The 12549-nt window shown below is 30.5% G+C and overlaps 1 protein-coding gene and 1 non-coding gene across 2 annotated transcripts; one reads left to right on the forward strand and one right to left on the reverse strand.

The window, feature by feature from the left end:
* The first annotated feature begins 1087 nt into the window (after positions 1 to 1087).
* On the forward strand, positions 1088 to 1180 carry LOC129297034 (small nucleolar RNA Z101). The gene has a single exon (XR_008590095.1). It is a non-coding gene; the product is annotated as a small nucleolar RNA Z101 (small nucleolar RNA).
* Positions 1181 to 2443: 1263 nt separating this feature from the next.
* Positions 2444 to 5365, reverse strand: LOC129318194 (60S ribosomal protein L3). Its single transcript, XM_054962827.1, has 6 exons — positions 5302 to 5365; positions 4846 to 4937; positions 4535 to 4645; positions 3606 to 3910; positions 3044 to 3453; positions 2444 to 2883 (listed from the first exon to the last, which is right to left on the reverse strand). Exons 2-6 carry the CDS (start codon positions 4928 to 4930, stop codon positions 2625 to 2627), a joined length of 1170 nt encoding a protein of 389 aa, XP_054818802.1. The 5' UTR covers positions 4931 to 4937; positions 5302 to 5365; the 3' UTR covers positions 2444 to 2624.
* Positions 5366 to 12549: the final 7184 nt, after the last annotated feature.

Here is a 12549-nt window from a genome sequence, read left to right on the forward strand (position 1 = left end):
TTAAATTAAGGGTAGACAATGATAAAATTAAAATTTTTAATAAAAAAATATCTTTATCTCTTTTAAATTAATTATTTTTTTTATTTCTCATCTAGCTTTCAATTGTAAATTACAGTGAGTTAACGAAAAATATTTACTCAATTTACTGTTGAGTTTTGAATTTTTATTAGGTTTTTTTTAACTAGTCCGTAAGTAATATTCAAAGCAAGAAGTAAGTCTATTTAATTATATTAAATTTTTTTAAATAATTAATAAATAATATTAGTATTTAGATATAATGAAATTGTGAACCAATATTTATGAGGTTAAGTTAAAAATTTGAATAAATATAAGTTAAAAAAATAAGATGAAAATGAGTTTAAAATTTAAAATATAAAAATAAAAGAGTGTAAAATATAATAAATAAAAAATATAAATTATAAAATATAAAACTTTATGCTCACAAATATGTTATTTTTTTCAAGTGAGGGAGGCATACGCTCCCTCAATTACATGTGGCTCCGGGCGGAGGGTTACCGGAGTCGGTTTTGTCGTACTCGTCATAGCATTCTCTGTCTTTTCGTCTTGATTTTCTCCTGCTCCTATTGGAAGCTCTCTGGGTTCCTCGATGAAAGCCGCAAAGGTAAGTTGGACTTGCATGGCTACACCGACGTCCTTGAGCCTCTCTTCTTCCTTAGTCGGCGACAACTCCAGCAGCACTTGTACCTGCAATGGCAACGACAGATTGGTGAAAATGATCGCAACTCTGAAATAGGACGGTTAGAGTGGAAGCCGGCGCGATCAGCCACTGCTCGGAGACAGTTCGAATGAGCTTGCATGCGACTTGCCCAGATTGGTAATTTGGGCTGGACTGCAAGGTCTTACCTTAGGGGTGGTGAGCCACTAGTGCTTCTTTTCTAAAGCATTGAGAGAGGAGGTAGCAGCGACAGCCATATCTCATCTCGTATTTTCTCCACGTTCAAAGTTGGTCACCTGAGAAAAACACGCACAATCATCTCATCTCAATCCCCCTATTTTACTGTATTTTAGTTTTAGACCTTCGGTCTAATTGAGCATTAGGTCTGAACGTTGTTGTTTTCAATTTCTCTGTGGGCGTATGATGAATCTATCCTTTTAAATGGGTAATTTGCGTTTGAAATTTTCATTGATGTTTTATCACTTTGGAGAACTGATGCCCACGTTCTTTACCACTGATATAAATTTTCGTTTTTCCTTTTTATGACCATGAACTTTCTTTTCGATCACGGGTTTGTGTGTGTGAGATGTTAAATAAAATACCCCCTTGAAAAAAAAATATATATCACACAATTTAAAAAAAATCAGTTAATTATATTAATTCTTTTTTAAAATAAAAAAATTGGATTACAATATTCTTTATTAATTATATTAATTAAATCTTTATTAATTATTTCTTCATTAAATTATGAGGGATAATTTAAAAAATTTATAATAAATGCTTATTAAAAAATATAATTTTATTTATATAAAAAAAAAGATCAAAAGTAATAGTTTTTTCTATAAATAAAAATGGAGGATGTTATTAAAATATGTATGCTTAATAGAAATAAAGTTGAGATATAATTGAATTTCTAGACAAAATTAATGAATTTTAAAATTTTTTTAATTATGATAAAGTATATTAAAAGTATTTTACAAATAGAATGAGAAGGAGCTCAGCCAATTAGAATTAGATCAGCCAACTTCCCAACTCTGATGCGTATCGTTTGTACCTTTTTCCTTTGTTTCTCGTGTTAACAGTCTTCAGTCTCGACAATTTCAACTATTTCACTCCTACAAGTCTCTTCCCAATCCCATTTATAATTTTATTTAACCAACAAACATGATTTTGAATGAACCATATTTCAAGCACGAGGGTGCTATGGATCCAAGCTCATCCTCAATAAGCTTAGTTATTTTGATTCTCAAGCATGTTGAAAGTTTAGGCTTCTCTTGAAACCTTTAACATAATCCAATTGTTTCATTTTGTTCATTTAATTCTATATATGCTTGTTTTTAATTAAAATTTTTTGTAAGTTATTCATTATATATAAAATTCTCCTTTACTAATATTATCACATTAAAACACATTTTGATTTGATTGAATAAAAATATATTAAATACATAAAACTAAATACATTAAAACTGTCCTGCTTGGAATCATAAGCATGTCTGATAGGAATATTTTTTTTTTAATATTTTCAAATCCGCTAGGGAATAATCCATCTATGATGATAATTCTTTAAATATGACCAAAGATCTTTTAAAACGAAACAAAATAAATTGGAAAACTAATCATCATGAAACTAAGTTTAAAACTGGACATCAAACCAACTGCTAAAAAGATGCTGCTTTACTCCAGGGAACCACGTTCCTAGTCAAACTCGAGGGTTTTGGCTCTCAGTTATCAGAATTGTCTGCAAGTTCAAAATTGAAGTCACATAAATAAGAAAACCTGGGTAACTTCCATTTGAAACCACAAGAAAAATTTGAAGTACATGAGCAAAATTCATGAACAATCTGTATGTAAAACTAAATTGAACCACAAAGATTCTCAACAACACTAGATTCCAACTTCATGTAATTTTCATGTAACGCTGCAGCAAAATTTCTTGCAATTTGCATAATTACGCCTTGAGACGTCCAAAGAACTTTTGCTTCTCTTGCGTTGTCTGGAAGCGGCCGTGGCCAAACTTGGAAGATGTGTCGATAAACTTGAGCTTGATCTCCTCCAGAGCAAGGCGAGAAGTCTGCTTCAGGAGGGATTGACGCAACGTGATAACCCTCTTCTTGGGACCAACACAGCATCCCTTGATCATCACATAATCATCCTTCACAATACCGTAGTGAGGGAAGCCACCCATTGGAGTTATGTCCTTCTCAGTCCTAAAAGTCAAATTAAGTCAGATTAGTTTGCTCCACATCCCATTTATTGTGATTAAACACAAGCTTTTCGTTAATGTTGGCATTCACTTCTCAATTCACCCTAAAAGCACAAGTATGTCCATTACATCTTAGTCATATCAAGGTTAATCAAGCAAATCACCTGTCAAAATCAGTAACAGCTGTGTGTGACTCATCTCCGGCTTTGCCGAGCTTGTAAACCTTCTTGTTCATCTCAGTACGGTGGTGGTATCCATTCTGACCAGCTCTGGCAACCGTGAAGGAAACTCTGGCAGGATGCCAGGCACCAATACATGCAACTTTCCTCAGACCCCTGTGAGTCTTGCGGGGAAGGCGTGTCACACCCCACCGAGTGACAACACCTTCATACCCTTTACCCTTTGTTACACCAATGAGATCGATCATCTCATCCTTCTGGAATACAGCATCAACAGGAACCTGCTTCTCAAAGAAATTGTATGCATAGTCCACCTTCTGTGCAATAGTACCACCATTGACCTGAATCTCCATGAGGTGAGCTTTCTTCTGCTTCAACCCTTTCATTTTCCTTATCTGTAAAAGAAAGCAAGCCACCAGTAAAGTAGCATATTAGATTTGAACCCTTAAATGGCAACATGAGAAGATAAGCAGTAGTCTAAAGTGGAATCAAGAATTTGCAACTACATAATATGTTCAATTTGCAAAGTAAGGCAAGCAAGTTTTACCTGGGTGTGAGCTAAAACGCGAACAACTGATGCATACTTCTTAATTTTCTCAAGCTGACTCTGAATGCTTTTCTTCCCTTCTTCAGATTCGTATTGCTTGGAGTACTTTGTGAAAGCCTTCTTCTTGGACTTGCACCAGTTCTTATAGAACCTTCTCTTCACATCCTCACTCAAATGCTGAGCCCATACAGTACCCAATGTTCGAAGACCACGAGGAGTTTTCACATAACCCACAACTCCAACAATTACCATTGGAGGTGTCTCAATAATTGTAACTGGTTCACAGGTTTCCTTCTTGTGAAGTTCTGATACAAAGAAAAAAAATATCATATTAGAAAACCAGGCTGCTAAATGATAATAACTATTGCTGGTAATAAAGAGAAGGCAACAGAATTTAAATAATAAAAAAAGAAGCATATTTACATCAAATAAGCAAAAGCAGAAACTCCTCATGAAAATCAAAACTAAAGTTGGCTGAAAACAGATAGTGCACTTTTAAGTCCATCTAAACACTTCGCAAACCCGTGGGCATCAATTTCAGTTAAGGGCAGAGAACAAAGGAAATAGGTACCACATTTTTAAGCATATTTCCAAACACTAGTATCCTCAAGAATCAACCTCCGCTTGAATAAGATGAAAAACAAATCTTCACTATTTTTGAACAATAAAAGCATAATTAAAACTTTGTCAACTTACAAATTACAATGATGGATAAAACCTTCCTGTGTATATAATTCTGGGACAAGAACAATAAAGAGCCATAGAACAATTTGATCACTAGAAAATTCCGTGATTCAGATTATCATCATGGAAACACCAAAGTGCATAACTAGATCCTTGCCAACAACTCAAGTGTCAATCGAAAACTACTAATGAAGAAGTGTATCGATTGAAAAAAAAATAAGTAAAATAACAAAAAAGTGACTCACTTGACCCTGGTTTCTCCACCTCTCTTACAATGTGAGTCATGCCTGCCTTGTAACCCAAGAAGGCAGTAAGCTTGGGTGGCTTGCTCGGGTCATCCTTGGGGAACGCCTTCACTGCAACAGTAAAATCAACCCATCAAAATCAAGAGATCAATTGAGAGAACAGCTACTTGACTGATCGGAAACTCAGAACAGTCAACCCAATTCTATGATAGCACTGCTAGTCTTCATTACCGTGAGAATAATATCAACCAAAGGCAAACAGCATTATAAGGCTATCACAGTATAGAAATGATGATACAATAAAATGATACCTTTTCCTCTGTGACGAGCAGCCCGTTTCCTGGGGAGAAATCCCAGAGAACCATGCCTGGGGTGTTCAAACTTCCTGTGCGACATCCTTCTCCTATCATATTTTGAAGATTACCCATTCATCCAAATGAGAAAATACAATCATGAAAACTTAGACCATTGTGAATGCAGAGCTTCACTAATCTGGGTCTCGCAATCAGATTTAAAACGCGATAATACAACAACTGATGTCAAATTAAAATCAAAGGTACATAAAAAGCACAATGATAGCCGAAAATATGAAAGAAAAGGATATCTAAAAACGGCATTGAAGAAATTTAAGAAATGAAATCCTCATTAACCAGAATAATGTACGCAGATCCAATGCATGATCAGGAAGTCACTGATAAAAATAGTGGATTCTAAGCACAACGAAACACTTGATAACATTGTTGCAGGACAAACGAAGGAGGGAGTACCTAAGGTTGCGCTTCTGCGGCGAAGAGGTGACCCAGAGAGAAGCAGTGCAAAACCCTAGTTTGCACTTAAATATCTACACCTACAATCTACTAGGACTCCGCATTTGGCACCGAGCGCTCATCACGGGGAAAATTAATCTGGGCCTTTCATTTTGATTCGAATTAATCTATTCGGTTCATTTTAAATTATTTTTAGATATTTTCAAGTTTGTATTTACTGAAATAAAAATTTAAAAAAATATTAATATTAAATCTACACTAAGTGTACCTAAATAGTCAATTTATTATTAGTAAATTAAATCATTTAAATTATATATCTACTAATTAGGGTATATCTGAATAATTAATTTATAAAAATTACAACATTAAATTGCAATGTTCATATTAAATGTTGAACATATTTATAAATTTTTGAAAAAAATAAAAAAAATTACACATAAGTCTCATAAAAAAGATTTTTATTACTAAAATTTTTATAAAATTGATAAAATATTTTTAAATCTCAAATCTTGCACATTTATAATTTGTGAAATAGCATTTATCAGTTGTAAATGCCTTTTATCAAGTTATAAATGTGTAGGATTTAAAATTTAAAAGTATTTTGTAAACTTTAAAAGATTTTTTAATAATAAAATAGCTTTTGTGAGACTTCCGTATAATTTTCTCAAAAATAAATCCTAAACCTTGTAGTTTTAGTCAAATTTGGTCAAGGTCTCCAAAGCTTATATTTTAAGATATAGTTCCTTGTAGTTTAAAACCGTCCATATTTTAATCCTTTTGTTAATTAACGGTGCTGACATGGGTTAATGGTATTAAAAATGATTATGTGACAAATGGATTAATGAGTTGGCAATTTTTCCTCCACAATAACTTGGCATTTAACAAAATGCCTAGCATTTGGGGCCAAAGAAGACAAGAACTTGGCTTTTCTACATTTTTTTTTCTCCCCACTTCCTCTCCACTTCTCATCTCAACAATTAGATTCATTTTTGAACGGTTGATATTTGATGTTTCATAAAATTAGTATTAAAATATAAAATTTTATAAAAAAATGAATATGATAATAATTTTATGAAACATCAAATCTCAACCGTTCAAAAATAAATCTGACGGTTGAGATGGAAAGTAGAGAGAAAGTGGAGAGAGAAAAAAATGAAGAAAAGCTGGGTCCAAAAAACAAGTTGGCGATTATAATAAATGCAATCTTTCGATACCTTCAATTCAATTTTATCCTTGCTTCTATAAGTTTTTTCATGTTGGTGAAACAATTGTTAAAGCTTGCTCTACTTTTCATTGTTTTAGTGAAAGCAAAGTTTCTACTGTTAGGCCTTATATGATACATGGAACTAAATGTTAGAGATCAGGATTAGGACTAAAAAAACCCAACTTTTTATGTTTGGTATGAATTATTGAGCAATCTAAACCCAATTCAATCCCACCTTACATGGGATTGTTCAGTATCACCCACTCCCTTGGGTTTGCAAAATCATTCCTAAGACTGGAAATATTTAGACCAAATTGCCTTCACCCATCTCTTTCTCTCATCTCTTCCCTTCGTGCAACACAATCGCAAGCTCCGATCTGTACACTTCATCCAGCTACCACGAAATCCTCTTCTCAAGCTCCGATCTATACGCTGCCTCAACGCTCCGGTCTATTCTGAGGAGGGAAAGTAGGAAATTGTAGGGGAGGAAGAGACGCAGGTGAAGGAGCAAAAATTAAAGTCAAAGAGACGTAGAACATCAATGAAGAAGGAGATGGAGGAAGAGGAAAGATCGGAGTCAAAGATGTCATGGACTTCTTCCAAATCTATCACATTCAAACTTGAAACTGAAGTTGTGATGCCATAGTGATCTGCTGCATTCAACTACTTCTAGACCTCATGAGCTAGGTTAATTTTTTTTAAGTATAAGAGGTATTACAGTCTATTCATAATTTATGTTTAATTATAAAATAAAATAAAAGTAAGTAGTCCCTTCACATATTACTCTATATCAAACATAATTTTAAAGTTTCATTCCCATTATCACTCCCACTCCTATTACCAATACCAACACTAATCTCAATTTTAATCCCTCTAAATTGAAGCCTACATATCAAACAGGGCCTTACTATTTTCAATAACTGATTAACAGAACGCATAAGAAAAAGATGAAGAGAGAACCAACATAAGCTACAATTTTCCAAACGAAAAAAAAACTAAAGCAAAATTATTGATCAAACAAAATCCCCAAACATCAAAATCAAAGCAATCAATCAAAACCATCCCTAAACAAGAAAAAAAAATCCCAATAACATGTTCAAATTACGAGGGATATATAACATCCCAATTTTAAATGATATTGGGATGAGATTTTATGGTAATTGAAATTTATTATATAATTGTTGGGTAAAAATAATTTACTAAAGAGAGAGTTAAAGACATAATTTTAGAAAATATTATGTGAAATTAATTTACAATTTAAAGTAGTGTTACTACGTAGCATATTATAATAATTATTTACATATTTAAAATTATATTTGAGAAAAATATATAAATTTAATTGAGTCTTTTAGATTTTGAGAGAGTATCGAAGAAGTTATATAAAAGATAATTTCATAAGACCAAAATACAATATCATAAGATGGAAAAATACATAAATTTACTACACTATATTATAAAATATAAACACCACACACACGTGTGTGTATAAAGATAAAATAATACTTCCTTCATTAAAAAATGTAAGATATTTTTTGAGGAGGTAGATGTTAAAAAATGTAAGACATTTTTAATCTTTTGAAGTATAATCACTGTTTTTTTTTAAAGTATCCTTATTGATAGTGATTTTATATTTATTATAGGGTGTTTAATAAGGATAAATATAAAAAAATAAGATTAATTTAAAAGTAGGTAACTATTTTATTGGAGGATGAAATTCGATTAAAAATATCTTATATTTTTTAATGGAAAAAGTAAAAAAAGATGAATAACCAAATAGTGGCGGCACATAACCCATTATTTGGTTATCCATTAAGGTATTATTAATACCCTTTCGGATTTCCAGTGCGGCCAGGGGGAGGTGGTAATTTCATGGCCGCGCAATTCGAACTTGAACGCGAGGAGATCGAGTGTGAGTGAAAGTAATTGTTTCAGGCATTGTTTGTGAACACGAACGATCCCACGAGGTTGACCTGTAAATCAATAAATCAGTCACCTAGTTAGTCCGTTTGATTGAAAAAATTGATCACTTATGATTCGACTTTAACTCAATTAAATCAGCTTCAACTCAGTCAATTTAGTGGGTTAATGAGTTGATTTAAGTCAGATTTTATTATTTTTATTATTTATATTTTTTCTTTTTTTTTAATATTGAACCCTAAATCAAATATACATTTTTTAGTTAATAATTTTAATGCTATTATGTTTTATTATTATCATAAACTTATAATTGTTATTTATATAAGACATACATCAGATTTTATAGATAAATTTTTCATTTACTCAATAATTAATGACTTTTATTTAAATATTGAGGTTTTTTACATGAATATTTTTATATATTTAATTAAATTATATTATTTTAACTGTGATCGATCTGACCCTTAAACCACCACCTCAACCCAGTTCAATGACTTGTCCGGTTTTAAATGGATTGAAAAAATTTAGATAAAAATGAATTAAAAAATTAAGATAAAAATAAATTAAATCATCCTCCTATGATAAGTATGATAAAACTCATTAATATATACTACAAATGTGAGAATCATTACACCTAAAAATTTTGTGAATTATAATTTTCAACTCTATAAATTAAATTATCCCTTTCTCTTATGAATATGCTCACATATTCTCTTTGATCATTTTATTTTCACTTTTATTTTCTTAATCTATTCTTCCATTCTATTTTAACAAACACATGTGACTAAGAGTTTTGTTTGGGTGATATTGAGTTCCAAAAATCTAAAAGCTGTTTGATTTTTGTTCTCATTTTTTATTTTTTAAATTTTTTTAATACAATTTTTAAGATTATTTTCAAAATAAAATGAAATGAAAATTTGTTTGGTTATGTTAATTAAAAATAGACTAATAGTGATGTTATAGGCGGCTAATAGTGGTGATTTATAACAAAAATTGATTAAGGTAACTGTAATTTTTAATAATCAAATGTAATGTATTTTAAAAAACAAGAAAGAAAAAAATAAAAATAATTTAAAGTTGTTTCTATTTTTTATTTTTTTAAAATGAAAATAGTTTTGAAAATAATTAATTGAAAATACTTAGCCAAACAAGTTTTTAAATATTTTATTTTCAAAAACAAAAAATATTTTTTTAAAATAGAAAACAAATAAGCCTTAATTCTTCAACTCTAAGGCTTCAAAAAATTTAGACCAGTATTTGAATTGGTGGTGTTGTGAACTTTTTGGAACTTATAGTTTTAGCTTGGAAAAGAAATGATAAATTATTATTCTTTTTACATTGGAACACTGTTATTTTATATTATTATATATGTAAATTGTCCTAAAAATGTTGTACCTTTTGAGTGCTCGTTTGATTGATTCTGGATTGGAAATCTATATTTTAAACTATCTAGCATGCTAGTTTTTGTTGAGCAAGGACTGAATTTGTAAAAATAATTTCTTATGGAGGTTTAATTCTTTCAAACATGTTTAGTTGATTTAGAAACTGAAATAATATGATTTAAATTTTTTAATCATGCTTGTGTGTTTAAAATTATTTTGAATGTGATGCACTTGTAGGGAGCATAAAGGAGGATATGACTATGGTGGATGTGATTAGAAATTGTGTTGTTATTTTGAGCACATGGCAAGATATCATTAAAAATCTTGTGGTTAGCATTTATTGGCAAGCCCTAGTTTGGAATTGTGGGACATTAATCACCTTTTTTTTTAGGAAAAATGGTAATAAAATCTCTCTAAAATATATAAATGCAATTTGGTTCTTCAAAATGTCATAATTCCCCTGAAGTCTTGAAAAATTTTCTATCATTAATAAATTTATATAAATTATCAAATTGTCCTTGTTGAAAATAAATGATTCACAACTTTTCTTCTTATATTCACAACTTTTCTTCTTAAAATTCACAATAATGTAATAGCAAATCACAACTTCGCATAGTAAATTTATTATTTGCTGTTGCATTGTTGCGAATATAAGAAGAAAAATTATGAATCATTTATATTCAACAAGGGCAATTTGATAATTTATATAAATCTATTAATAATAAAAAAGTCTCTAAGAACTTTAGGGAAATTATGGCATTTCAAGGGATCAAATTGTTATTTATATATTTCAGAGAGATTTTATTGTCATTTTTTTTAAGAAGGAAAGTTTAGTCTTGCAAGTAATGCATGTCTGGCCACTATAAAAAACACCTTTTACACTAGTTAAAAGTCGCTCTAGAACCGATGTAAAATGAAAGGGTGTAGAAATTTTAGACTTTTTACACCGGTTATTGAACTAGTGTAGAAAATCTGGTTGTAGAACTAGTATAGTAAGTAGCCTTCCTTTTTTTTCTTTTTTAAAAAAGGCCACTTTCTACACCCATTGTCTCTGCAACAGGTGTAGAAAGTCCACTTTTTACATCGGTTTTAATTATAACTGGTGTAGAAAATGGTTTTTTTTTAAAAAAATAAGGGCTTTTTTTGGTTGGAAGTGATTTCAATCCAAAAAGAATGCTCCTATATTTTTATTGTTATATAAATTCTAATATATTTCACATTTATTTCAACCAAATTATGGAAGTAACATTTCAATTGCTAGCCCAACTCTTAATGCATTATTGAGAACTCACCATGCAAAAAATACCAATTTTTAAAATGAGTAATTTACTTTTAACAAACTGAAACAATAGTGTCAACTTGAATGGTGTTTACAATACATTTCTACATCTAATGCATTAATAAACATTCTACACAAAAGATAATTTTCATTAGTTATTTAAAATTTAAACAAGTTGGGGACTAAAAATTGTTATAGCAGATCAAATAGCTTAATTAATTAGAAGCATCCACCAGTGCAATCCCTAGTCCTTACTCTCTCTCCCACTTTAAATTCAAAGTTGCAATTTGAACACTTCAATGCCTTTGCAGAATTGTTGAGAATTTAAAAGGAAGAGAAGACACACACACACAAAAGCATGAGTCAGCTAAAATAGTTAATCAGCATGGACAAAGGAACGAAGTAGAGTTCCCTTTCCTTCAAGTTTGTGCAGTCAATAGTATTATTAATAACTATCATTTGTTTATATCATTTTTATATTATTTTTCCTAACTTTTAATACTTTTTAGGGGTATTTTGTGCATATTATAAGCATTTTTAAAATCATTTGGGCTACTTTTATAATTTTCTAAACTTTTGGGGCAAAATGCAAATTTACGAATAGGGGCAAACTATAATTTTCAAAAATAATTTCTAAAAAAATAAAAAATTCATCATTTGCTAATTTTTAATTCTTCATTAATTTCATGAGTTTAATTTGAGTTAATTCAACTTATATTGTGAGTTATTTATTAAAATATCCATTAAAATACATACTTTTATACTTTAATTGTATTTTTCATGAACTTTAAAAATATATTAGGTTTGGTTTTTGTAATCAAGAACTCTTAGGAAACTTCTCATAATTTATCTCCTAATATTCTATTTAATCACTTTAATTCACTTCACCACATTTTCATAATTTACACTTAAGTTGGATAAACTCATAAGACATATAGAATTATTTGTGCACAACTTGTTATTTAATGAGTTCATTATGTGTTTTAGGTGGTTGATGATGGCAGCCCCTTGCACAAAATTGGAGCCCTTGGATGAGTTATTTTGATGATTAAAAGGTCATAAATGATTGATAAAATCTCAAGAAAGCACAATGATAGTCATGGCAATTCCATTTTGCAAAATTAATTTCCTTTTTCCTTATTTTTGCTATGTATTTTTCCATCATCTTCACAATGTTATTTTCGAATTTCTCCATCCATTTTCAAATTATTAGATGCTTTTTATTTTCAATTATTATCATTTAAATAATTTATTCCCAAAATTTATGGCCATACACGAAATGCTGTATGAAAGAACCCCTAGATGCACACAAAGCTCACATCACTTTAGGGCACTTGGTAGGCATAATTCCTAGTCATTAAATTCATCTAAATTAGCCTCAAACACCCCCAACACATCATAATTTCGTGCTCTACATCAACAGCCCCCTTAATCACATTTTTCACTCATCTTTTACCTCCAATCAT

This window comes from Prosopis cineraria, unplaced genomic scaffold (assembly GCF_029017545.1).
Source record: "Prosopis cineraria cultivar Desert tree isolate PC_DT_omini unplaced genomic scaffold, ASM2901754v1 PC1, whole genome shotgun sequence".
NCBI lineage: Eukaryota > Viridiplantae > Streptophyta > Magnoliopsida > Fabales > Fabaceae > Prosopis > Prosopis cineraria.

Bases quoted from the DNA above. Each gene is read 5' to 3' on its own strand.
- LOC129318194 (XM_054962827.1), bottom strand. From the start codon at position 4,930: ATGTCGCACAGGAAGTTTGAACACCCCAGGCATGGTTCTCTGGGATTT. The intron at 3,454-3,605 runs GTAAAACTTGCT...TTTCTTTTACAG, and splicing joins GCGTTTTAGCTCACACCCAG to ATAAGGAAAATGAAAGGGTT. The intron at 2,884-3,043 runs GTGATTTGCTTG...TTTGACTTTTAG, and splicing joins GCTGTTACTGATTTTGACAG to GACTGAGAAGGACATAACTC.